Below are 27,867 nucleotides of genomic sequence, written 5' to 3' on the forward strand. Positions count from 1 at the left end.
TCAGTCGATAGCTCCATCGCTGGTGGGAACTTACGTTTGGGAAGAGGGTAGAACAGCGAAATATACGGACTACGGTGGCGTTGTAGCCTTTGTTGTCGTTTGCTTCTTTAATTTTCATTTTTTGGACCCATGGATACTTGTTTGTTTCGAGGTGAAGAACGCATATTTCCCTCGTGATGCTATATGAACAATGATTACCGTCTGTGCGCTACCGTAATTTATGCCATCAATGAGGGGGAAATGGACTGAATGCAAGCTGATTACTTTCTCTACCGCCAAGGCACCGCTCCATGCAGGGACAGAATAAACACACATTTAGTTGTAAATGAAAGTTTTATATACCATTGTAGATGACGGCTCTTATTTTCTGAATATATTTTTTCCGTCTCTGAATCGTTTTCATCATCTGATTTTTGGTTGCTTGGACGTTGCACTGTCTCCGGGAAATAAGGATTTTTTTTATATGAGGAAGCTATTTATTACAGAGATACCAAAAAGAAAGAGGCCTTTCCGTTTTCAAGGCCGGATTTGAGTTCAATAGGGTAAAATGGTAAACAACCCAAATGGATAAAATATGGATATCATGGGACTTATTGGAATGTAATATTAGAGGAGTGGGATTGCTTTCAATAACGTTTCGTGCAAGTTTGAAGCATCAAAAAAAGATAACAGGCCATTGTAGTCACAATCACTAAATCTATTTGACTCAAATTAAGGGAAGGGGTGTTGTTGTCATTGGCACATTTGCAGTTGTGCCATCAGCATATATGCAACATTTTTTTTTACATGATTTGTATGTTGCTTTTTTATTGCAATTTGAGCTGGACCGAGCTTTGACTGTTCAATGGAAGTATGTTATCAGTTACCGGTTTTGCCTCTAGACAGACCGGTTCCTAAACATGTTCTCAGCCGTAGGGGAGCCATTAGCTTCAGCTCCAGTTCGTCTCTTTTTGGTGGACCTGCCCCAAGACAGCTGTCCAAGGTAAGCGCAAGGCAAAGAGCAATCTGGGTGGAAAACAATTAGATCTTTTAATTTTCAGCTATCACATCAATGTTGGGGTTGTGCAGTGCATGATGCTGGGAAATTACTACAATAATTAGTTTAATATTGATATATTTTGATGGAAACAAAGTAGATATTATTTTACATTTTGAGTGGCCCACCAAATTAATTGTGTTATAGCAACTAGGCAACTTTTGCCTCATATTGACCTATATGACCCCATACACAGGAATGCTCACAATGGACTAATTTATTATTCTTTAACATTCTTTATTAATCTTTGTTATTAAGTGAGATGGCTGACTTGACCTGTGTGATAAAACCCTCATCCATAATAATATGACCAATGAAAAACATTAGTGAAATTGTTGTACTAATGTTTTAAGCCCCCCTAATATGTAATGCATAGAGATTGAGCCATTAAACCTGATTGAAGTTAACCAAAACAACTTATTCATCTCCAAAAATACACAATATTTAGTGTACTGTCTGGTCTGGGCTGTTGACAACATTTTATAGTAGAGGCCTTGTTTTTCATGCCTTCAAGACAGTTTTTGAGAACAGAGTTTCTGTATAACTCAAACATCTCTAGATAACTTGTAAGGATGACACAGTAAACTGCTGAACAAGTCCATAATCCATCATCAGTCATTGGTGCTGAGCCATCCATGCAGAAGGGGTATGTCTTGGGTAGGCTTGCTGGGATGGCCTGGTGTACGCTGGAGGTTTCTATGCCCCATATGTCTCTGGATGCTTTGCAGGCGTATGGCAGATATACTGTATAGAATAACTGTAGTAGAAGCCTGCTGACACAAACAAACCTAGAGAAAAGAAAAAACACAGCATAACCTCACAGTATACACAAAGCTATTATTTCAATCTAAGGTGCTTGATCTAAGTAGCCATGATAAAGAATATTGGGTAACACTTTACCTCAAGGTACCCTTTTTTAAAGGGGGTTGTAAAGGGTCTGTAAGTAGTTAAAGGGATACTTTGGGATTTGGCAATGAAGCCCTTTGTCTTCCCTAGTGTCAAATGAACTCGTGGATACCATTTTTGTCTCTGCGTGCAGTTTGAAGGAAGTTGCTAACTAGCATTAGCGCAATTGCTAACTAGCGTTAGAGCAATGACCGGACATCTCTTTGTCATAGTGCTATGCTAGCTGTTACCATAGACTTCTAGTCATTGTGCTAACGCTAGTTAGCGTTGACTCGCAAAACTACTTCTAACTTCCTCATAAAGGTCTTCATTGCCCAAATCCTGAAGTATCCCTTTAATAGGCACTTCATTATTAGGTAATATGTAGTTGATAAATAATTTTAACAAGCAGTTGTTTTACTTCTTTTGAAAGAACCCTAGACTCTAGTTTGATTTATCTTTCTTTAGTTTAGATAAGGTTGTGATAGTTAGTCAGTCTGTCTTCAATGTGCAGTGTGGTAAGAATGCTGGAGGTGCAGTTTCACAACTTGTGTAGCCTAACCCTTTGCATTTCTGGTCAGAGGAAGTAATGACTGAGCCTTAGAGGTCGAGTTGAGTGACTCAATCTTGTTATGTGATTTGGGTTGTTTTGATGCCATCATGCAATCTATTTTGGCAACTTTTTAAACACAGTAATTAATACAACATAGGCCTACTGTATTATTCTGTATGGTGCCTGGCCTTAAGAGTTTCTTTGGGTTTATATATTTCAGTTTAACACATCGTATAGGGTTGTTTTCTGATGTTAATTCTCTTGTATAATGCTTCCGCTGTGGTCATTGACATCTATCTGTTTCTGCTGCTGAAATTCAGAGCTGCTGAAATGCATTGAATATTGGCAATACCTGATATGATTTAACATTTTAAGATAACTTTGTACTGTTCAAGATCTCATTGTAATGACTCAAAGGAAGGTTGACTTGTTTTATGTTTACATAATAACAAAGTCCAAATGGAAGCTATTCATGAGGCCGACATGACATGATGGCCCTTACCTCACACAGACTTCACAAGCCTGCATCACTCTGGGATCTGTGAGAGGCCAGTAAGGGTGTGTGATTAGTTTATGAACCCCTTAGAATGCTACCATCAAGACTGTTTGCCTTTCCCCTATATCTCTGATGGTCTTTTATGGCCCTCCCTGAGCCAGACCCGTGGTCTGTTCCATTAATGAGAAGGGTCCATCCAGTCCACACACACACAGTCTGATGTGTGATTTACTACAGGCAACACACTGGGAGGAATATGGAGATACTCGCACTGCTTTCCACACTGAAGTGTCACAATTCATGGGGAAGCTTTGAATTTGTGAAGCACCTTAGAACAGTTTTAGCTTTTGTCCCTTCTACCGTTTAGAGACAGCATGTGTTTTGGGGACAGGACACACAGAGGCTAGGGGAGAGTTAATCCATTCTGTCCTTCTCCTCACTCAGCTTTATTGGTTACATCTTTGAAGTCAGCCAGCCCAGTAGAATTTATATTTTATATACAATTTAGCTTATATTTGTCCTGTTACAGACACATGTGTAATGGAAATATTTTTTTTGCATTTCTCAACTCCCCTGAGACACCCGGAGGGAGTGGGGTCAGTGCACCTGGAGCAATTAGGCTTAAGTGGGCAAGGGCACAGTTGCAGAAAGGTCTGTGACTAAGGTAAGCGTATACTAAACCTTGCCCAGGTGTTAAGAACTTTGAATAATCAAGAATGATGCAGATGGAGATAAGGGGACTGCGGTTGAATGGGTAGAGAAGGGCCAGTGATGTCAAGATGCAGTCTGAGTGGCTGCGTAGGACTGGGGAGCCTGTTGAGACATTAGAGCCAAAGCCCCTGTGACTGTGTGATGTGTCCATAGTTGAACTATGTCAAAGGCATCTGATCTGAATCAAAAACGGTCATTGAACACATGCACTGCATTGTCTGTTCTCTGCAGCAATGTTTTTATTTTATTGGACAACAGGTACTGTCTCTAGTTAAGTTATTGGTCATCTCAGCTTTTAGCGCAATGGCCATTTCCTATACCCTGAGGTTCTATGCAAAATAGGGGGGAGATGACAGTACCCTACGTGGTGATGTGTCCGTTACAAATATACAATACCTTGGTATTCCACGGGCCTGTAGCTGATAGGATAGCCTTGTTCAAGCTTCAGGTAAATTTACCTGTCACACTGTTCGTGGACCAGTATCCTGTCAGATTTGAATATATGGTCAAGTTTGGTTTGCATGAAGCCTGAATTTGCATGATATTTGACAGCTTCTTAGGCTTAAGGGGGGACTGACACTAAACTCAAGCCCGGGTTGTGTCCCAATAATCTGTCTTTTGACTAAGTCCAGCACTATAAAGAAAAGTTTGTCTTATGACCTTGTTTTTTACCCAGTTTCATTTGCATGTTTGTGTCCTGCCAAACTGGAACTAAAGCTCAAACAAGTCTTCTTTAAAACGAGCTCACACATGCTTTCAGAATGAAATGCCTTGTAAATCCTTGAATGGAATGGCCTAGCACGTGTATTAAAATCGTGTTATTGTAGCTTTCCCCAACTGCCCCATCATATAGACAGAAACATGATGAGCTGGAAAAACAAACAAACCTGTGTTATGCTGTTTCCAGCACTCGAATGGCTTTATCACCATCGCACTTATCATCATCGCACGTGACTATAGGGGCAGATGCTCCATCCCAAATGACACCCTATTCCCTATATAGTGCACTACTTTTGACCAAAGCACTATGGGCCCTGTTTTTAGTAACGCACTATATAGGAAATAGGGTGCCATTTGGGACGTAGTCAGAGACCTGTCCAGTATAAGATTGTTTGTTGTCGTCACATTATTACCCTGGAAAGTGTTATGTGGAATATTATCTCTTAAATGGATTTCCATTTTATCTTTTGAAAGGGCTTGCTCAGTTTGTTTTTGTAGGACACAGCACACTTATGAAAAGGTAGTGTTTGTATTCACATTCCCAACATATGAAAAATAGGAAGTTAACGTTACAACTGACATTTGGTTACTATTTAGGCCTGCTTTCAAATGCCTGCCATCTTTTCTTTTTCTAACAACTGACCTTTTGACATATGACATTTTCAACATTAAGGTCTGGTTTTGGCATATTAATCATTTGGAGGAATAAGGATTTATCGTCAAAATCGTAACTATCCTCGTGTGTTAGTGGCCCCTCCATGACGCTGAAGTCGAGGGAATAATCAGGAAACATCCCAAGTGTCCCGTTAGCTTTTTTTTTTTTTTTTTTTTTTTTTTTTTTTTTTTTTTTTTGAGTGGAATGTTTGCATAGCTGTCCTTGCAGGAACTCTGCTGCTGCATGGAGGACAGTTTCCCAAGCCATGAGCATGTGACTTCCTGTTCCTGTGCAGTGCTGTGGGTCTGAGCCCTGGTCTGATGCTCTTTATGTAAGAGGCCTTGTAATAGTGCTCTAATTCTGGTCCCCGTTCACCACAGTTATCAGCTGTGATGTCAATGTAGGTTGGGAGTCTAATTCGGGCTGTGCACTGCCTGGGTATGAGGGCATACCTAACTCCTCCAGTTTTGGGACTGAATTTATTCAAGGCTACTGCTCCAGATTCGTCTCAGAGAAACTTCCCCCTCTTTTTGTCTCTCTCTCTTCAGCTTGCCAGACTGACTTGTCTTGTGTAACATGTTAGCAGTACAACTGAATCTTTCTTTATGTAGCGAAAGGAGCCACATTGTTCTGATGACGTTAAGTGCATAGTAGAACAGAGACTTGGGAACGTCAGTGATCTCATTCCCCTCATGTTAAATACTCATAGTATAAACTTTTTGTCTTAACCTTGGCAGCACATCCTGTTGGACTCATGTTGCTGTGGCAAGATGAAGTACATGTACAGTAAGGGCTGGGAACACTCATGATGTTCTGCCAGATGGTCCAATGGGAATTGTACTGATCTGGTACTTGGTTGTGATTCTAACAAAGTAGATTTTCCACAAGGTGGATTTTTGATTACTAGGTAAAATCTATCTTTATCAACACTGGATTGATTTGACTAAAAGCATAGCTCTTATTATGTGCTCCATGTTTCATATTGACTATTCATATGACTGTATGCCAACTCCCAAAATTGCCATGCTTACAGAAAGGCACACATACTGTAGAAGCCAGACTAGGCAGTCATCTCTTTGTCACTTTTTGTTAGTTTGTCAAACCCCTACGTCATGAAAAACGTGACAGAGGTGTAAGATTGATGTACACCATGCTCCTCTACCACCCCCCTGAAGGGAGAGAGATTGTGGTGTGTGATGCTCATACCAGTCCTTCGCTTGGCTGGCAGCTGGGTGACCTGGTGCATTCCCCTATACAGCCAGTAAGCCAGTCAGGCAGTCCCAGGAGTGTTAGGAGTGGGAGGTCAGTCAGGTGATGGCTAGCATTGGAGCTAAGACAGCTGCACAAGGCTCCACTTACTCCCCGTCCGTCCCTCTGTCCCCTCCTGCCTGCCTGGGCCTGTCTGCTAATATTTATCAGGGCCGAAACCACGACACAGAAACACACGCATGTACAGCCAGGGAGAGGGACTATGATCCTCGGCCGCGAGATCCAATGGGAATTGTACTTATCTGGTCCTTGGTTTTGATTCTAATGAGGTGGATTTCCCACAAGGTACGGTAGGGACTCTTGACACCAGCAGACAGTCAGTTTGGACTACGAGATAAACTATAGCTGCCTCTTTATCAACACTGAGCTGATTTGATTTTGAAAAGGATCTCTCCAGCACAGACAGATGGACTGTGTGTCTGTTTACTTCCTTACTGGGAAAGGAGGTGGGGTGTGAGTCACTATGAGCTCACACTGTGATCGTCTGCTATTCTCAGGGACTGATATTTTCTTTTGATTTTGACTAGTTTCATCAGGAACAGTTGAGACTTTCAAATGGTACAGTATAAGCAGAATACCACATTGAATTTTAGTGAAATAGTTTTCGTAGTAGTGTGGTCAAATGTTGTAGTGCTTGTTGTTTATCTTTTAGGTACACCAGTGGGGACATGTTATGGTTCCATCATAATTTAAGTATTTAAAGGGGCAGTGCTGTCAAAAGTGATTTCCTGTTTTTTTTAATGATATTTCCACACTATAAGGTCAAAATTATACTCTGAAATTGTGAAAATGATGATAATGCCCTTTTAGTGTAAGGAATTTTGTCTGGAATTTCAGCCTGTTCAGGTGGGATGGAGTTTTTGGTCCAGAACATAACATTACAATCTGATCTGATTCGTCTGACCAATGACAAGTCATCTTTTATTTGCATATTTGTCCTCCTACTTTGAAGTGGTAAGGGGGTAGGCTCTCTAGATTGTTGACGAACCGATCTGCCAATCATGTATGTATGTGTATGTAAATATATTTAAATGAGTATCAACTCGCCAACATGATCAGACTGAACATTTCAATGGCAAAAGGAGGCTCAGGGAAATAAATGCTGAAAATATTATTTGGAGTTATTTTCAACCAAAAAATACACACAGTGATTTATTAGATACATGGTGATGATTTAAAAAAATACTGCATGGGGGCTTTAATGACAAAAGCTCTATGTCCAAAATCATTGAGGTGTCATTGACTCTTTGGGTGGTGGGAAAGTGAGTGGTGACATTTGAGTTGTTCTCTTTGCTCCATGTGGTTTGTGGGATTTTCCCAGTGGACAATTCTGAAACCCAATCCTGTTGCTGCTAATTAGACAGCTTTCTCTCTGCAAGCAATTTCCCACAGGCCAGTGGTGTTTTGTTTCATTAGCTGAAACTGAGCTTGGGTAAGGGTTTGGCCAACAGTACTGGAATCTTTCACAGATCCCTTTAAATCCCATTAGCTACTTAAAGTAACGATTCACCCATTTTGAATGTTGTATTGTTTTTGTGCATCTCTGGGTGATGTTCTATCACTTCCCTGGGTAATTTCATGTTTTCATGCGTTTCTCAGCTATTGCCGTTCAAGCAGGCAGAAATGTGTCCGGTATGAAGTAGCATTGTGATAAAGCCACTTTCACTACACTGGAAGTTAATAGGAAAATGACTTTTAGATCGTGAAAACGCCTATCATTCATGTCAGATTTCAATACTGACCGATTACATAACACAGAAGGTTGTCTTCCTATGTCGAAATGTGTAATTTAATTGATGGTCTAACACATTTCTCCTAATTGTCTGCCTCTTCAGTCCAGGGTGCATTACATCCAGCGGGGGCTCCTGAAGGGAGGACGGCTCATAATAATGAGCCAATGGAAGGGCATCAAACTATAGCTGTGTTCGAATAGTCATACTAACCATACTATTTGTGATGTAAAATTGAGTATATAGAATGTACTGTATACTGAACTCACTAAATGTACATTAGCACTTATCCAGTTAGCTAAACACTCATTCAAATAACTCCGTGAGAAGCAGGGTGCCGTTTTGGATTTTTACTTGAATCACATTGTGAAACCTCAACAAACACAAAAGTACATGTTTTCACTTACAGTAGAATAGAGCACAGAATGTGTTCCACAATAACTGAACTAAATGTATGAAAATAGGAGTAAGAGTACTCAATCTAGAGCCAAATATAAAGTTACTAGAATGCAACTGTATGCTTGATATTGCTTAGCTAGGTGTCCCTAGGGAGAACTTGCACATCTTACACATTGCTTCTCTTCTGAACTGCTTCTTGTCACATGACACAAACAGGTAAATTCTACACTGCTGCACTTAAACTCCCACTCAGGGTGCTAAACATCTAACAGGTCCAGAACACTCCCCTCCTGGGGTATTTAACGATCCCACATAAACCTAACTCTGACCACTGGTGTCTCCCGAAGAAAGAAGGAGAACCACTTCGGAAATAGGCAGAGAGAAGGCTTTCATAGTTCCCTCCTTGACGACTCTCCCGTTGACTTTCCTCACCATCCCATCCAGGCTTGGAAGGGTCTTTACAACGATGGACCATTCATTTCTTTTAGCCTGACTGTCCATTAAGACAACATCCCCTTCTTTAAGATCTGGCCTCTTGTACTGCCACTTGCGTTGGCTCTGCAGCGTAAAGAGATCCTCCCTCCACCACCTGTTCCAAAAGGTGTCCACTAGACTTTGTACTTGCTTCCACTCTTGCTTGTAGAGTTCAACTTCCCCGAACTTGCCTGGTGTAGGAGGGGGGACGCCAGTCTTCAGGGTCAAGAGCATAGCTAGAGTGAGGATGAGGGGTGATTCTGGGTCTGAAGATACTAGGATGAGAGGCCTGGCATTCATCACTGTTGTGACCTCGGCCATCAGTGTTGTCAGGACTTCATGTGTAAGGCGGGAAGATCCACATTGGAGGAGCATGCAGTCGAGGAAACGACGTGCAATGCCAATCATCCACTTCTATGCACCACCCACATGGGATGAGTGAGGTGGGTTGAACACCCAGGTACATTTCTGTTCTTGGAGATACAGTTGAAGTCAAAGTTTGCATACACCTTAGCCAAATACATTTAAACTCAGTTTTTCACAATTCCTTACATTTAATCCTAGAAAAAAAACTGTATTAGGTCCGTTTGGATCACCACTTTTTTTTTAAGAATGTGAAATGTCAGAATAATAGTAGAGATTTATTTTAGCTTTTATTTATTTCATCACATTCCCAGTGGGTCAGAAGTTTACATGCATGGTAGCATTGCCTTTAAATTGTATAACTTGGGTTGAATGTTTTGGGTAGCCTTCCACAAGCTTCCCACAATAAGTTGGGTGAATTTTGTCCCATTCCTCCCGTAACAGAGTCAGCATTGTAGGTCTCCTTGCTCACACACACTTTTTCCGTTCTGCCCACAAATTTTCTATGGGATTCAGGTCAGGGCTTTGTGATGGCCACTCCAATACCTTGACTTTGTTGTCCTTAAGCCATTTTGCCACAACTTTGGAAGTATGCTTGGGGTCATTGTCCATTTGAAAGACCCATTTGTGACCAAGCTTTAACTTCCTGACTGATGTCTTGAGATGTTGCTTCAATATGTTCACGATTTTCCTACCTCATGATGCCATCTATTTTGTGAAGTGCACCAGTCCCTCCTGCAGCAAAGCACCCCCACAACATGATGCTGCCACCCCCATGCTTCACGGCTAGGATGGTGTTCTTCGGCTTGCGAGCTTCCCCCTTTTTCCTCCAAACATAACGATGGTCATTATGGCCAAACAGTCCTATTTTTGTTTCATCAGACCAGATGACATTTCTCCAAAAATAACTTTCTTTGTCCCCATGTGCAATTGCAAACCATAGTTTGACTTTTTTATGTTAGTTTTGGAGCAGGCCGAGAGAAGACTTTCATAGTTCCCTCCTTGACGACTCTCACGTTGACTTTCCTCACCACACACTGAGTGGCCTTTCCGGTTGTGTCGATATAGGACTAGTTTTTCTGTGGATGTAGATACTTTTGTACCTGTTTCCTCCAGCATCTTCACAAGGTCCTTTGCGGATGAACCAAACTTGTGGAGGTCAACATTTTATTTCTGAGGTCTTGGCTGATTTCTTTTGATTTTCCCATGATGTCAAGCAAAAAGGCACTGAGTTTGAAGGTAGGCCTTGAAATTCATCCACAGGTACACTTCCAATTGACTCAAATGTTTTCATTTAGCCTATCAGAAGCTTCTAAAGCCATGACATCATTTTCTGGAATTCTCCAAGCTGTTTAAAGGCACAGTCAACTTAGTGTATGTTAACTTCTGACCCACTGGAATTGTAATACAGTGAATTATAAGTTAAATAATCTGTCTGTAAACAATTGTTGGAAAAATTACTTTGTGTAATGCAATTGTGTAATGCACAAAGTAGATGTCCTAACCGACTTTGTGGAGTGGTTGAAAAACAAGTTTTAATGACTCCAACCTAAGTGTATGTAAACTTCCGACTTCAACTGTACCTCTCCACGCTTTCTGAACTGGAGCTTGATCCATCCATCCTCAGGTCTCGGCAAGAACCAACAAAGTTTGTACCACAATCTGAACGTATCTGCTTTGCTTTGCCTCTGATTGAGGAGAATCTTCTCACTACATTTATGAGCCTGGAAGCACTTAGTGATTCAATTACTTCTATGTGTCCAGCTTTTGTGCACATGCACGAGAACATAACCGCCCACCTTTTGCTATTGGCGTGCTCTCCTCTGGTGCGGTGTGAGACCACCTTCCATGAGCCGAAAACGTCCGTGCCTACTTAGGTGAAAGGTGGCGCTACCTGTAGCTGTTCAGCTGGCAGTTATGCCATCTGCTGGTGTTCTGTCTTCCCGCTGAGCTTCTTGCACGTGACACACTTGTAGAGTGCACCGCTGATATCTCTTAGCTCCAACCAACCAGAATCCATCTGCTCGTATGGCACCCTCTGTGAAATGTCTCCCATGATGCTTCATGGCCTCATGGCGGTGATGCACAAGCAAGGTTGCCAGGTGGGGAGGAACTAGAATGATGTGGTTGACATCGTTTGTTCCTAATTTAGATTGCTTGATTCGGCCTCCAACTCTGAGCAGACCGTCATGATGGGATGCAGACTTCGTAGACTGCTGTCAGGTAGGAAAACTGCGTTCTGCTGCTATGCACCTAAATTCCTCTGCATAACACTTGTCTTGGACACCCTATCACAAGGACTTTGCCTCTTCCCAGCTCTTCTTCAGTGCGATTCTTCAGACAGATATGCCATCCATGGCAGCTGCTCTCTTGTGCAGGCTGAGAGTAGATCTGAGCTATGTGGATTAAGCGTGCTACTGTCCTTATGAGACTGTTCCACTTGGAGAAATTCTCAAAGCGTTTGGAGCTCAGCACTGAAAACACACACAGTTCTCTTTGAGGAACTGTTTGCGGTCTTCCAGGGACTTCTCTCTGCAACCTCTACACTTCTTTAACAATGAGACTTGTTGTGGATCGGGTAGTGCTTATTCAAATCCACTGGTTTCTTCTGATCCCCCGTGTTTTCTGTTGAAGGTACTTGTCTTGTGGACAGATAATGTCTTTCCGTGTCTGTCTTGCTTGTCTCCTCTGACGGGTGCCGCATGGGAGGAAAAGAGGTTGATGCTGGGGTCTGTCCTGACTTTGGCTTCTCTACAGATGAAGTTGGTGAATACCCAGAATGGAGGGAAGGTGACGTTGTTTTCTAGCTTGAATTTTGACCCTTATGATGTCCACTTTTCCTGCAGGCCATATGGGAGCTTCTCTACGATAGGGCTTACCCCTCTGGATGTGTCCAGGTACAATAGGCAAGGTAAGTAGCCATCTTGCTTTGCAGCTTTGAGCTCCAATGGTAGATCTCTACGGTCAGAGTCTCTAGGGATCTTTATTTGCCACCTTGGGGATGTTCTCCAACTTGGCAAAGAGAGCCCTTTCAATGGCTTAAGATGAACCATAGCTTTCCTCCAGTCTCTTCCAGAGCATCCTCAGCGCAGCTGGCGGATGTCTGGCATGGACTGCCTTTATACTACGTGCCTGCTCAGAAGACTGCGCCAAGCCATTTGATGAACAGGTCAAGCTCTTCTCCTGCTGAAAGGCCTAGCTTTGATGTGGTATTACGGAATGAGGCTTTCCAAGCCTAATAGTTCTCAGGTTCACCATCGAATGTAGTTAACCCTGTAGTGACCAACTGGCTGCGGGCAAGGTACTTGGCAAGGCCTTGGTGGTGGGGGTTACGTCATATTCACCTTGAGTAGATGATCTGCAGGGGTTCGCATGGGAACAAGTAGGAAACTGCTGGTGGCTTTCTTCTTTTATCCCCCCATTCCTCTGGTTGTTGGCCTTACTCGGGCTGGTGAGTATTGTATGACCTGGTGTAGGTTGTTCGTCTGTGTGTGTTTGGTTGGTGGCACGTTGCACGTTACCTGATGTAACTGTGTCAGAGTCACATGGTTCTTTGTCCCTCCCTCTGTTGAACTGCTGACTTGAACTAAGGCTAGCGTGTATCACATAGTCCAAGGTGCGCTGAAGGAATTTCTGATGTGGGACTGGGGGTGAGAACCGGCCAGCCAAACCAAGATTTACTTCCTGTAGAGCAAATGTAAATCAATTTATAACATTTTTGACATGCGTTTTTCTGGATTTTTGTTGTTGTTGTTCTGTCTCTCACTGTTCAAATAAACCTACCATTACAATTATAGACTGATCATTTCTTTGTCAGCTCGAAGCAGAGCTGCCATATCTGTCGGCACAATCTTTTCGTAAAAAACACAATCGACTAAAACACACATTGTGTTACCAACAATTTTTTTGCATGTATTTTTTATTTTTAGATCTCTGGTAGTAGTAGTACAGTGGTAGTATGTGTAGTAACATAAATAGTAGTAGTAATATATTGGCTTAGCAACAGAATCATAGAAACATCATCGATTGCTTATTTTATTAGTGGACTTTAAAGATGAGGTCTTGATAAGACAGGCCAGTCACAGCAAGTCTTAGGAGTTTTATGATGGATAACTGAATTGGGACACAGGGTTGAAATAAATCTGAATCATCTGAATGTGATGTTGAGTTAGAAGAAATTGTGGGTAGCAAGGAATAACAGTGCATTTCTGTTCATTCACCAAACTTTATGGTTTTTGGAAGAAACTGTACCCCTGTGTTTGAAAGGATGTTGTGTGTGTCTGATTCCATTGTTGTCAAAAGTAATCAATCACGATGACGTACTGAGATTTATTGAATGATGAAGCCAGTCCACTTGCATTGCGATTACGCTGATAGCAGAGTCGTGAGCAGCAGTTGTGAGTTGACTTGTGAATGTAGCATCTAAGGTCAAGCATTTTAACAGGAGCGAGTGGCGTGAGGAATGGAGGCATATGTCCGTCCCAGCCTGACAGACGCCACAGTGTTTGGAGTGCAGCGAGGCAAGCCGGCACAGCCCACATAGCGCCATGTAAAGGGAGATGCCAGTTGCTTGTCTGGATAGCTTGTCTGAAGCACATTTGGGCACAGCAGGTTTGGATGTCTTACAGCCCTTGTGTGAGTGCCTGATATACCCTGGCTTTGGCTGCCATAAACAACTGATTTGTGTTAACAATGGCGTTGTTGGTACTACAAATACTGCCTTCAAACCAAGGCTTCATATATACTGCTTTGTCTGTTTTAGTTCATATTAGATTCGCATTTTTTAAACTATAGCCTAGGCGATATGGAATGTTATAGTATTGTCTGCCCATAAAGACCTTGTGCAATTGCCAGTATGTGGTTTGAAATGAGGATGATAAACTAGAGGATGAGTCACTCTCACTCAGTAAATAGTAGAGAAGCAGCGCAATGTCCAATCCATTTCAGTAAATACTTTGTCATTAGCTGCTCCATAAACACAGTAGGAAAACAACTCTGTAAACAGACAGGGGTCGCAGCCAGTTTTCGGGTTGTTCCACCAATTCGATGCCTTTTGAGAAGTGTAACTTGGACATATAGAACTTTTAATTTCAACTAATTTTAACATTCTGTCATAGAGTTCAACTTCATTAAAAAACGTATTTTCCCATCTCGATGTTAAATTGCTATAGTAATTGCTGCCAAATAAAGTAAAAGAGATGACCTTAACAGGGTTGACGTTTATCTTAAATTAGCCATAAGATCCCTTGTAACAGAGGGAATGGAAGCTTGTTGTGTGCAACAGGGAGGGGGCATAAGCCTCCCCCGTCTTACGCTGTTGCTACTCTCTGTTATTATCTACGCATAGTCACTAACTCTACCTACATGTACACTACCATTGAAAAGTTTGGGGTCACTTAGAAATGTCCTTGTTTTGAAAGAAAAACAACATCAAATTGATCAGAAATACAGCGTAGACATTAATGTTGTAAATGACTATTGTAACTGGAAATGGCAAATTTTCTTATTCCATAAAAAAAAAAATCTACATAGGCGTACAGAGCCCCATCACTCCTGCGTTCCAATGGCACGTTGTGTTAGCTAACAAAGACCTTCCTTCTGAAACTCGTCAGTCTACTCTTGTTCTGAGAAATGAAAGCTATTCCATGTGAGAAATTGCCAAGAAACTGAAGATCTTGTACAACGCTTCACAGAATAGCGCAAACTGGCTCTAATCAGAATAGAAAGAGGAGGCCTCCCGGGTGGCGCAGTGGTTAAGGGCGCTGTACTGCAGCGCCAGCTGTGCCACCAGAGACTCTGGGTTTGCGCCCAGGCTCTGTCGTAACCGGCCGCGACCGGGAGGTCCGTGGGGCGACGGACAATTGGCCTAGCGTTGTCCAGGTTAGGGAGGGTTTGGCCGGTAGGGAAATCCTTGTCTCATCGCGCACCAGCGACTCCTGTGGCAGGCCGGGCACAGTGCGCGCTAACCAAGGTTGCCAGATGCACGGTGTTTCCTCCGGTGCGGCTGGCTTCCGGGTTGGATGTGTGCTGTGTTAAGAAGCAGTACGGCTGGTTGGGTTGTGTATTGGAGGACGCATGACTTTCAACCTTCGTCTCTCCCGAGCCCGTATGGGAGTTGTAGCGATGAGACAAGATAGTAGCCACTAAACAATTGGATACCACGAAATTGGGGAGAAAAAGGGGTACAATTAAAAAATGTTAAAAAGAATTTAAAAAAAAAAGAATAGAAAGAGGAGTGGGAGGCCCCGGTGAACAACCGAGCAGGAGGACAGTGTCTAGTTTGAGACAGACGCCTCAAGGCCTCAACTGGCAGCTTCATTAAATAGTAACCTCAAAACACTCAACGTCAACAGTGAAGAGGTTAAATTGAAAAAGAAAATGTATAGCCAGTCTGTCTATGGGTAACAGGGTTGACGTGTTATGCTCGACCTGCTCAGTTCTGAGCAGAAATGGTATTCTTAATCTAAACACTAATCATATTTCAGAGCACACGGTAAGTTTCAAATGATACCAAAACTATATTTTTAAAGCAACTACAGTAGTGTAGTGTCTGAAAGCAGGCCAAAATGTCACATCTCCCAACTTGAATTAGTTATTTCTCAATAATTATTTTGGATGCAGATTTCAAAGTTATGCCAAACCTCCTTCCCCCAAATTATCTTTCTATGAGATTTAATTTCAGGAAGATCCAAAACATCATAATTATCCTTGGGCCAATCTTGTGTGGAATTGCCCAGCTCCTATATTGTAGTTCAGCCTTCCTCTGCTTTCCTGCATGGTCACCCCCTGGAGCATATTACTCTGTAATCACCCATGTTCGCTGTCAGTCCTCTCTGATCTTTTTTGACTTGGCTTACAGTTGTATACTGGTATGGTATTGCCCAGCAGTTAATTTGATATCAGGTCTTGTAATCTAACTTCAATGCAAGGTCATATGCAAGACTTTATAAATACAGCCACTGGCCAAAGAAGTCCGTATGGCATTTATGTTTTATGCCTTTGCATTCAACAACACTTTTGGGGCTAGGGATGGGCTGATGGAGGAATATCATTTATACAAATAGGTTGCGCAGATTGACGTCATAGTTAGATTTGAGTGTCCCCACATGTGGCACTGAGCCAGCATTTGCTACAGAGGGAGAGGAGAGCGGAGAGGAGAGGAACTGACTGGGCTGTGCTTGTTTCCACTAGATAGCACATCCACAAAGTCAGATTCAACAGCCAAAAAGTCAAAATTGGAGAGAAAAAATAAAAGCTTTTTGGTCTTTAAGGTTAGGGTTAGGCATTCGGGTTAAAGGGGAAGGGGGATACCTAGGCAGTTGTCCAACTTAATGTATTCAACCGAAATGTGTCTTCCGCATTTAACCCAACCCCTCTGAATCAGAGAGGTGCAGGGGGCTGTCTTAACCACACTGCGAACCTGCATGTCAATTAAGGTTAGGTTTAAAATCTGATTATGACTTTGGCTGTGCCAGCTTGTGACCACTCTGCAGAGCTGCTTCCAGAACAAGATTCATGACGAAAAATGCTAACCTGTTTATTTTACCACCACCCCTCTGTTTAAAATGTATGTCATTCAAGTTTCTATGTTCATTAATTTGGAGAGCTTTTGAAATACAGCTCACAACCTAGGGGAATTTGCAACGTTTGTGTCATCCTTTTCCTAGAGGTGAACAAAACACCCCAACAATTGTTTTATTGTAGGAGTTTTGTCTAAATGATCCTTTTCTTGCAGAGACGAGGGGCGATCTCCTATGACAGTGAGGATCAAACGGCTCTCTACATTCGGATGCTCGGTACGTATGGTATGATATTCACTGGATCTTATTTTTTATCACTCCATGAATATTTTAACATATCGTATGACCTTCACCTACCTTTTCACCATCCATAAGGATATTGATTATTTAAGTAATGGTTTGTTATTCAGTAGATACAGTGCCTTGCAAAAGTATTCATCCCCCTTGGTGTTTTTCCTATTTTGTTGCATTACAACCTGTAATTGAAATTGTTTTTTATTTGGATTTCAATGTAATGGACATACACAAAATAATGCAAATTGGTGAAGTGAAATGAAAAAGATTACTTGTTTAAAAAATATGGAAAACAGAAAAGTGGTGCGTGCATATGTATTCAACCTTTTGCTTTGAAGCCCCTAAATAAGGATCAGTGTGGGGTTATAAAAAATGTCCAAAACTTTGAACATCCCATGGAGCACGATTTAAATCCATTATTAAAAAATGGAAAGAATATGGGACCACAACAAACCAGCCAAGAGAGGGCTGCCCGCCAAAACTCACAGACCAGGCAAGGAGGGCATTAACCAGAGAGGCAACAAAGAGACCAAAGATACCCCTCAAGGCGCTGAAAAGCTCCACAGCAGAGATTGTAGTATCTGTCCATAGGACCACTTTAAGCCGTACACTTCATAGAGCTGGGTTTTACGGAAGAGTGGCCAGAAAAAAAGCCATTGCTTAAAGAAAAATATAAGCAAACATGGGAGACTCCCCAAAGCATGTGGGATACTCCCCAAACATATGGAAGAAGGTACTCTGGCTAGAAGAGACTAAAATTGAGCTTTTTTGCCATCAAGGAAAACGCTATGTCTGGAGCAAACCCAACATCTCTCATCACCTTAGAACACCATCCCCACAGTGAAGCATGGGGGTGGCAGCATCATGCTGTGGGGATGTTTTTCATCGGCAGGGACTGGAAAACTAGTCAGAATTGAAGGAATGATAGATGGCGCTAAATACAGGGATATTCTTGAGGGAAACCTGTTTCAGTCTTCCAGAGATTTGAGACTTGGACAGAGGTTCACCTTCCAGCAGGACAATGACCCTAAGCAGACTGCTAAAGCAACACTCGAGTGGTTTAAGGGGAAACATTTAAATGTCCTGGAATGGCCTAGTCAAAGCCCAGAACTCAATCCAATTGAGAATCTGTGGTATGACTTAAAGATTGCTGTACATCAGCGGAACCCATCCAATTTGAAGGAGCTGGAGCAGTTTTCCCTTGAAGAATGGACAAAATATCCCAGTGGCTAGATGTGCCAAGCTTATAGAGACATGCTACAAGAGACTTGCAGCTGTAATTGCAGCAACAGGTGGCTCTACAATGTATCGACTTTGGGGGGTGAATAGTTATGCACGCTCAAGTTTTCTGTTTTTTTGTCTTGTTTGTTTCACAATAAAAAAAATATTTTGCACCTTCAAACTGGTAGGCATGTTGTGTAAATCAAATGATACAAACCACCCCTCAAAATAAATTTTAATTCCAGACTGTAAGGCAACAAAATAGGAAAAATGCCAAGGTGGGTGAATACTTTCGCAAGCCCCTGTAAGCAATCTCTCTGCTGCTGCAATGTACACACAAGGTTGGAAATGAAAGACATCTGTGGGTATTCTTACTCTTTCTCAGTCAGTATGGCTAGGTATGTGTTTCTGTTTTAAGATCCTTTATTCATTGTCAATTATGAATACAGGATCTTAAACACTTACTCTTTCTTCGTCCGTATGGATAACAGTACTTAAATATATTTTATATCACAGGTGACGAATGTAAGATATAAGATAACTTTGTATTACCTATGAACTACTTAACTCTTATCTAGTAAAACTGCAGAGCCTGTTTTGATCTATTCTGAATAGAGAGGCCTGCCTCCTCTCCAGCTCTACACTGACACCAGTGTGAATACTAATAGTCACTTTGGCACTGTGTTACAGCCAGGCTTCCTGTTTAGCTTTGTCTGTGTCGCCTCAGCCTTTGCTTCCCAAATGGCACCCTATACCCTATAAAGGGCACAACCTTTGATCAGAGGCCTTTGGGGCCCTGGTCAGAAGTAGTGCACTGCATAGGGAATAGGGTGCCATTTGGGACACATCCTCAGTCTTAACAGGCCCAATGATTTACTAAATAAAACCTCTCTTTATTGCAAGTACCTTGAGGACTATGTTTTCCCATTCCTTCTAGGAGATGTGAGAGTCAGAAGCCAGGTGGGGTTTGAACCAGAGCGAAGAGGGTCTCATCCCTACTTGTATGTCGATTTCCGAACTTTGCATTGTAAGTAAGAACCAAAAACTCCCATTTCAATGTGCCACCACCCCTTGAAATATCTTCTATCAATGAAGAAGCTGAACCTTTTTGCAATCCATGATTTGTTACTCTTATGATCGAAGTAACCCTTTGTCTGATACATAGATGTATGAACTAAATGGCAGATACTGTATGAAGTAAACACTAAACATCACTAATGTACATGTAGGTAGTGCATCTAATGGATATGAAACTTGAGTGTTAATCTTGCTACTTTTAAACTGTCATCTGCTTGAATTAATGAAATGAAAGCACTTATGATATTAGTCACTTGTCAAATTTAATTGTCTGAAAAGGTCTATAAAAAGACCATTGTTCAAAGTGTCTCTAACAAATTGATAAATGGAAGCCATCCAGCTGGCTGTCCTATTGATGTGAGCTTATGTATTGTGTTTGCTGACAGTGCAACATTTTCCAGCAACCAATATTGCATTTTAGAATTGTTGGGGACCATCGCCTGTTAGACATTAGACATTAATTTGTTCTGGCTCTGTCTGTAGGTGCCTTGATCTTTCGAATAATTTTCTAGAATGCTAGTTTGCTGCAAAAGGCTTATTGAGGCTTGCTAGTCTGCCATGGTTGGTGAGTGTGCGTTGACAATGCAGGACTGAGATTGGTGGGCTGCCAGCTGGCTGGAGAATGGACTGCTGTGTCAGCAGCATGTCTGCACACTCACACCCCTTTGCACTAGTCACATTGGTGGGGGTGGCCACGGTATGGCAGGCTCAAATCCTCTGTTTGTCCTCTGTCCGTGCAGATGGGATTTTAGGGCTACTCACTGTTTGAATTGGCTTGGTAGTCTTCCTTTGTCTTTTCATCAAGTTTCACAGTAAACATAGGTTATTCACACTCTGTGAAATGCATCTGTTGTACGGTATATTGATGTTAGTACAACAAACCAACTAACAGTATTAGCCTGATTTGTTATTGACTTATTGTATTGGTGTGTATTTTACGTTGTCCTGAATGATATGCAGTGCTATGCTTTTAATACAGAGAGTGTACATTCGTTTGTTTTACAAGCAGATGAAGAGTATGGAATTCTGTGATAGAATATAGTGACATCTCCTGAAATCTTCTTGAAAGATAATGCAACAAAGCATGATGTTACTCTTACTTGAAATGGATTCAGTTGTTAGCTACATAAACTTGGCATAGCTTTAAAAGAGAGTCAGTGCATTTCAACCATAGCTAATGTAAATGGTTCTGTACTTATGTTTCCATAGCCCGACCTGAGGCTGCGCGGCCTGTGTCTGCCAGGAATGTCCGAAGGCTGCTGAGCTTTCAGAGGTACCTCCACTCGTCACGGTTCTTTCACGGCATCCCAGCCAACAACCCTCTAGGCTACATCCTTGACGATGACTTCACAGGTCAAGCCAAGGTCAGTGCCACTGCCAATCTATCTAGCAACAGTACATCATTTGTGTAGATGTTAGTGTTGTAGTATCACTGAGCAGGCCTAACTGTATAATATTTCATATGTTTCAGTTAATGCTGCAGAAGGTTGGAAACTGGAACTTTGATATTTTCCTGTTTGACAGACTTACGAACGGTACGGTGTTTTCCTAGGTGATTGTTGCCCTCTGCTGTTTAAGAATTGCAGATGCAATACATGCTGGCTTTATGGCTCACCTTGACACATATTGCTCTCCCTTTCTATTTGGAGAATGTTCAGTCATGAAACATTAGTTTGTATAAATTTGCATGTGATGTGATTTTGTTGTGGATGGCGTTTTGCTAGTCAGACTAATTATATGTGTTTGGAGTTCAACTTTAGATTAAAGAGTTAGACTATGTGTCCCTTGTCTGTTATTACAAACTGTAGTGTTATTACGCATTTGTTAATGAATTGTTTCTGTTCTGCTTTCTGACAGGGAACAGTCTCGTCAACCTGACCTTTCACTTATTCAACACTTATGGGTTAATTGAGCTCTTCCAGTTGGACATGGTTAAACTTAGAAGATTTTTAGGTATGGAAATAAATACATGTTAATGATTTAAATGCACCATATTGCATTGGGACATGGATTTATTTAAACCCAATATTGTCTACTTGAATGAAGTGGTGATGCATAGTTGAAACCATCTGCAAATTAACTGAATTACCAATGTGTTTGTTGTTATTAGTCATGATTCAAGAGGACTACCGCTGCCAGAACCCCTACCACAATGCAGTCCATGCTGCAGATGTGACTCAGGCCATGTATTGTTACCTGCAGGAGCCCAAGGTGAGAAAAAAGGACATGGTTTACCACTAACAAATTGCTCATCTACACCTGAATTATATACTCTGTAAGAATAAGGTCATAAAGTATATCGATACTCGAAACCCTGTATGTGTTTTTGTGTTTGTTTGTTTTGTTTGTTTTTGTAGAAGGATGTGTAGATTCTGGTAAGACATTTGAGCTTGTATCCTTCAGTAAAATAATATGACTCTACAAGTACACCTGGAGAGGTTTGTTCCAACTGTGACTCTTTGTGAGGAGTCTGATGAGGAGGGTTCTGTGTGTTTGCAGCTTGCTGAGACGCTGACCTCCTGTGATCTCCTGCTGGGTCTGCTGGCTGCTGCCACCCATGATCTGGACCATCCAGGTGTCAACCAGCCTTTCCTCATCAAAACTGACCATTACCTAGCAGCACTGTACAAGGTAAGGCCCTATACTAGAAATAACGCAGTGGCTCAATGCTGATGCTTGTGGTGATTAAACAATTTCCCAAACTGGGATCAATAAAGTACTACTCTACTCTCTCTCTCTCTCTACTCGTCATTATTTGAGTCTCTGATGGATAAAATGCTGATGTAGTTTTCCATCAAATGTTGAATGACTTTGAAATACATGTTAATAGCTGGCATCAGACATCAACTAGCCCATGTACAATATATTGACCTCTGTAATGAGTGATGCAATATTTTTTGGGTTGTGTTTGTCCTTTTGTAGAATAGCTCAGTTTTGGAGAATCACCACTGGAAGTCTGCGGTGGGCCTGCTCCGCGAATCAGACCTGCTGTCCCACCTCCCCACTGAAGACCGGTCAGTTCACAGACAGGGCACCTGCTATATTAAATTCAAACTTTATTTGTCCCCTTAGGGGGAGAGATAGACACATTTTTGTTTTGTTACTGGATACAGAGAATTAGAGGCCATCCTCTGAATTTAGTTTCCTCAATTTTGATGCGTGCCGTGAAAAAAGTTTGATTGGATTAGGATCGCTATGTAATGTGCTTGATTTGGATATATGAGATGCATGTGATTACTGCCAGTGATCAGATCTAGTCTATTTAACTACATCTACATCCACTAAGACATTTAGTTTATGTACACTACTGGTCAAAAGTTTTAGAACACCTACTCATTCAAGGGTTTTTCTTTATTTTTACTATTTCCTACTTTGTAGAATAATAGTGAAGACATCAAAACTATTAAATAACACATATGGAATCATGTAGTAACCAAAAAAGTATTAAACAAATCAAAAAGTATTTCTATTTGAGATTCTTCAAATAGCCACCCTTTGCTTTGATGACAGCTTTGCACACTCTTGGCATTCTCTCAACCAGCTTAACCTGGAATGCTTTTCCAACAGTCTTGAAGGAGTTCCCACATATGCCGAGCACTTGTTGTCTGCTTTTCCTTCACTCTGCGGTCCAACTCATCTCAATTTGGTTAGGTCGGGGCATTTTGAAGGCCAGGTCATCTGATGCAGCACTCCATCTTTTAAAAAATTTATTATTTCACCTTTATTTAACCAGGAAGGCCAGTTGAGAACAAGTTCTCATTTACCACTGTGACCTGGCCAAGATAGAGCAAAGCAGTGCGACACAAACAAAACAGAGTTACACATGGGAAAACAAACGTACAGTCAATAACACATCACTCTCCTTGGTCAAATAGCCCTTACACAGCCTGGAGGTGTGTTAGGTCATTGTCCTGTTGAAAAACAAATGATAGTCCCACTAAGCCCAAACCAGATGGGGTGGCGTATCACTGCAGAATGCTATGGTCGTCATGCTGTGCCTTGAATTCTAAATCAATCACAGACAGTGTCACCAGCAAAGCACCATCACACCTCCTCCTCCATGCTTCGGAACCACACATGCGGAGATCATCCGTTCACCCACACCACGTCTCACAAAGACACAGAGGTTGGAACCAAAAATCTCCCATTTGTAAGGAAACATTTCCACCGGTCCATTGCTTGTGTTTCTTGGCCCAAGCATGTCTCTTACATTTACATTACATTTAAGTCATTTAGCAGACGCTCTTATCCAGAGCGACTTACACTTCTTATTATTGGTGTCCTTTTAGTAGTGGTTTCTTTGCAGCAATTTGACAATAAAGGCCTCATTCACACAGTCTCCTTTGAACAGTTGATGTTGATGTGTCTGTTACTTAAACTCTGAAGCCTTTATTTGGGCTGCAATTTCTGAGTCTGGTAACTAATGAACTTATCCTCTGCAGCAGAGGTAACACTGGGTCTTCCATTCCTGTACCTCATGAGAGCCAGTTTCATCAAAGCGCTTGATAGTTTTAGAGACTGCAGAAACATTGAAGAAACATTAAAAGTTCTTGAAATGTTTCCGTATTGACTGACCTTAAAGTAATGATGGACTGTTGTTTCTCTTTGCTTATTTGAGCTGTTCTTACCGTAATATGGACTTGGTCTTTTACCAAATAGGGGTATCTTCTGTATAACCCCCTACCTTGTCACAACAACTGATTGGCTCAAACACATTAAGAAGGAAAGACAATCCACAAATGAACTTTTAACAAGGCACACCTGTTAATTGAAATGCATTCCAGGTGACTACCTCATGAAGCTGGTTGAGAAGAATACCAAGAGTGTACAAAGCTGTCATCAAGGCAACGGGTGGCTATTTGAAGTATCTTTTTTGATTTGTTTAACACTTTTTTTGGTCACTACATGATTCCATATGTGTTATTTCATAGTTTTGACGTCTTCACCATTATTCTACCATGTAGAAAATAGTAAAAAAAAAAAAAAAAACTTGAATCAGTAGGTGTTCTGAAACTTTTGACCGGTAGTGTAATACTAACGATGGGGTCCACAGATTTAGCTCATTTAAATATATCTTCAGACTTGTGTAATCACCCATTGCAACATTGCAGTAAAAAAATGCATTTTTTTGTTTGTTTATGAAAATACCTGTTTCATTACTCTATATACTAATAAATATCGATTGGATGTTGTCATTTAGATTGAACATGGAGGAGCGGCTTGGATCCCTGATTCTGGCTACGGACATCAGCAGGCAGAATGACTATCTTTCAGAGTTCAGGACACACTTGGACAAGGGAGACCTCTGCCTCACTAACGGAGGACATCGACACTTTATCCTTCAGGTGAGCAAGGTGTTTCCCACCTAACAAAAGCAGCATAAATGACTGTACTATCCATCACCCTTTTGAACTGTTGTCATGTGATTTGTGGCATTAAGAGATCATGTGAATCTCTGCGGGACTGAAGTGTTGCAAAATCTGCAGCTTGAAACAGTAAAAGTGAATCGTCAATGTGGTTGAGGCTGATGGAGAGGAAAAAGAGACCGAGACAAACTGAGTTATATGTTGTCCTTTTCCTGAGTCTCCGCTCTGTTTTCCTCATTGACCTCGTAAAGATGGCTCTGAAGTGTGCGGACATTTGCAACCCCTGCCGACCGTGGAAACTCAGCAAACAGTGGAGCGAGAAAGTGACAGAGGAGTTCTTCCACCAAGGTACTATATCATGAAACCCTGTACTGGGCTAATCCTCTCTAATCTTAATCCAGGTGTTTATTAAGAGTGCAACCAAGCGTGACAGTATGGTTTATATACTAAGTATTAACCAATCCTTCTTTTCATCAGGTGACATTGAGCGGAAACATAATCTTGAAGTAACCCCACTCTGTGACAGGCAATCCAACTCTGTTGCCAATATACAGATTGGTAAGGTTACCCCTCTTAATCCAACTTTGTATATGATTAAGTATATGATTAATTTATATTTTACTATGAATTAGTGACCTGTCCAGGGGTGTACTTGAACATCAAGCTGCCTCATGCTACAGTCATAGTAGATCCTCCTGGCCTCTGGCCGATTCTGGCTCGGATAAGACTACTGACTGATTTCAAATGTGCTCCAACTTAATATTTATACATTTGCTTGTGGTTGTTTCTGCTTCGGACCTTAGCAGCATTGTGTGATTTATTGTCAGAACTTGCTCTGAATGAGAGATGTCTTCTCCTGTAGGTTTCATGGCTTACGTGGTAGAGCCTCTGTTTGTGGAATGGTCACGCTTCTCAGACACACGGCTGTCCCAGACCATGATGAGCCACCTGAGCCTGAACAAGCAAGGCTGGAATGAGGGGAGGGACAAGCAGGAGGCTAGCTCTAGTAGGGCCTCAGAGGAACAGAGGACTCCTGCCACCAAAGACTCAAACTCCAAAGTATTACCTCAGGGAAGCAAAGGGTCATGACAAGCCAAGCATGACTGGCGCCCACGGTGAGGTGAGAAAGAGTGAAACGAATCTCCGCATCCGACAGAAACGACATTACCCAGCACTCCCTGCACCACAGCAACTCAGCCACACGCTCCGCATCTAGGTTAACCACTGTTTTTGTTTTTTAAATGTAATTTAACTTAATTTATTGAATTTGGACCCTTTACTTTAACAGAGCAATACATATATACCTCATGTTGCTTCTGCTGTATGTATTTTTATTTAATTTTGTACTGTAGTTCTGCTCTGACATCACTAATTTGACACGTCACTTTTAACAGAGACCTGTTCTGCTCTGACATCACTAATTTGACACGTCACTTTTAACAGAGACCTGAAGGGAATGTTTTAAACAAGACCCTTCTGATTAAAGTGCCATTTGCAAACATTTTGTTAATGTTTTTAAAGTGAGGAAACATTGTATTCAAAAAGAGAGGTTCGTGTTGAATGAATGAGACGAGCTTCTATGTGTTGCTGCATTTCAGACTAATGGTAATACTTCCTCGTACAGGAAATGTGACGAGCCCACTTCACTGCTGCCTCTGAAGACTGTTTACAAGCGTCTTTTGTGCTGCATTTCACAAATTAAACATTGGTTCTGTAAAAAAAAAAAAAAAAAGCTCATACTGTATGTGAATAACCACTCACATGAAGTCCTTGTCCTGTTGACAACACACTGAACAAAAATCTGATTGCAGAACAACACAAATGCCCTGAAAGGACTGTTTTGGTCCGTTCGTTGCTCCTTGCACTGTGAACTATAACAGGTTTTATGACCCAATAGTCAGTCAGCTCAGAGACTACTTGTGTGAAAAAAGTCCATTGGATGTGGTATGAAATCTATGTATTTCTTTACTGATATGGTGTACAGTGTTTTGGTGATTTTTAACTGTAGCCTAATAACAATGTTTTGTAATGGGGAAACAGGGCATGCGTGTGGCCTTAACCATAGAAATAGAATCTAGATTCTATTTTTATGGCATTAACATTCTTTCAACACTTGAATAACCACTCTTCCATACTAGTAACAGATGACCTGAGTTGAGGGTATAAACAGCATGACTACTTATTAAAGTTGATATTAGGTGGTCTGCCTCTGGTAGGGCTGTGCCATGATCTACAATGTTATTTTAGAGAGTCGAAGCCCTTTCTAGAATGCAAACACAACTTTTAAGACTGGCAACAGATACCTTTAAACTATGCACAAAACTAAGTGACCAAACCAGTTCTTTTTTTTTTTTAAATATTTTTTTTTATAAGGTCGATCGTCTTCTCTCAATGCATTGTCTGACTGTTTGCCTCTGGTGTGAAAAGGAAATGACTTGGCATTAGTAGATTGGACAGTGATCCAGCCATAACATAAAACATTCCATATTTAATTTATTTTTGGTATTGTTTTTTTTAATTCTGTACACAAGACACGATTGTGTCTCTGGTTGGACTTTCAGTATATCCAATGAAAACTGGTGCTTTTCATATTATGGCAAACGTGTATTTTCTGGTTACTATTGCAAGACTGTTTGATAACTGTTTACCATTTTGATCTAAGTCATTTTTGGGTAGGAACTTGCGTTGCAAACTATTTTGTGAAAAGCTTTGCCAAATTGATATTTTGATACATGCCAGTTGCAGTTACATTTTCATTAATAAAACAACTTGTCACACTTATGCGTTTGCTCTATTTTTCTCTGTCCAGTTTAAAGCCCCAGGCGTTCTTTACAGTTCTACAAAGAATGTTCTCTCTCTGGGGTTTTGCATAGAGGAGGGATAAATAGAGTGCAAAGGCATGATTGGGTTTTTGATAGTGTCGATTTAATGTTTTTTATCCATTAAAGATAGAGGTACAGGTTTCCCTTTGATCTGTGGTTTTATTGTATCGACACATCACTTTGTAAAGGTCTGCCATTAATACAGCTCTAGTAGGCTAGAGGTCCATCCTCAAAAAGGACTTTAGTTTTTGTCTGACTTTTTCCCATATCTCTAAC

At 41.4% G+C, this 27,867-nt stretch overlaps 1 protein-coding gene across 4 annotated transcripts; it reads left to right on the plus strand.

The window, feature by feature from the left end:
* LOC135558668 (high affinity 3',5'-cyclic-AMP phosphodiesterase 7A-like) lies at positions 1–27,546 on the plus strand. Of its 4 annotated transcripts, none has more exons than XM_064992681.1 (13): positions 1–982; positions 17,027–17,096; positions 19,264–19,353; positions 20,613–20,767; positions 20,875–20,938; positions 21,261–21,356; positions 21,514–21,614; positions 21,903–22,034; positions 22,326–22,417; positions 24,604–24,748; positions 25,021–25,117; positions 25,247–25,327; positions 25,632–27,546. In XM_064992681.1, the coding sequence occupies exons 1-13, from the start codon at positions 845–847 to the stop codon at positions 25,856–25,858; spliced, it is 1,488 nt and encodes a 495-aa protein (XP_064848753.1). In that variant the 5' UTR covers positions 1–844; the 3' UTR covers positions 25,859–27,546. The 4 variants fall into 4 exon arrangements, with proteins under 4 accessions (XP_064848753.1, XP_064848754.1, XP_064848755.1 ...); XM_064992682.1 differs by having other exon boundaries at positions 19,267–19,353; XM_064992683.1 differs by having other exon boundaries at positions 17,027–17,087.
* The last annotated feature ends 321 nt before the right edge of the window (positions 27,547–27,867 follow it).

Source organism: Oncorhynchus masou, chromosome 17 (assembly GCF_036934945.1).
Source record: "Oncorhynchus masou masou isolate Uvic2021 chromosome 17, UVic_Omas_1.1, whole genome shotgun sequence".
Taxonomy (NCBI): Eukaryota; Metazoa; Chordata; class Actinopteri; order Salmoniformes; family Salmonidae; genus Oncorhynchus; species Oncorhynchus masou.

What these genes read in the sequence shown, in the direction of transcription:
- LOC135558668 (XM_064992681.1), top strand. Translation starts at nt 845, where the DNA reads ATGGAAGTATGTTATCAGTTACCGGTTTTGCCTCTAGACAGACCGGTT. An exon ending in ATCGACACTTTATCCTTCAG is followed by an intron (nt 24,749 to 25,020) that starts GTGAGCAAGGTG and finishes GACCTCGTAAAG; the next exon opens with ATGGCTCTGAAGTGTGCGGA. An exon ending in TGTTGCCAATATACAGATTG is followed by an intron (nt 25,328 to 25,631) that starts GTAAGGTTACCC and finishes CTTCTCCTGTAG; the next exon opens with GTTTCATGGCTTACGTGGTA.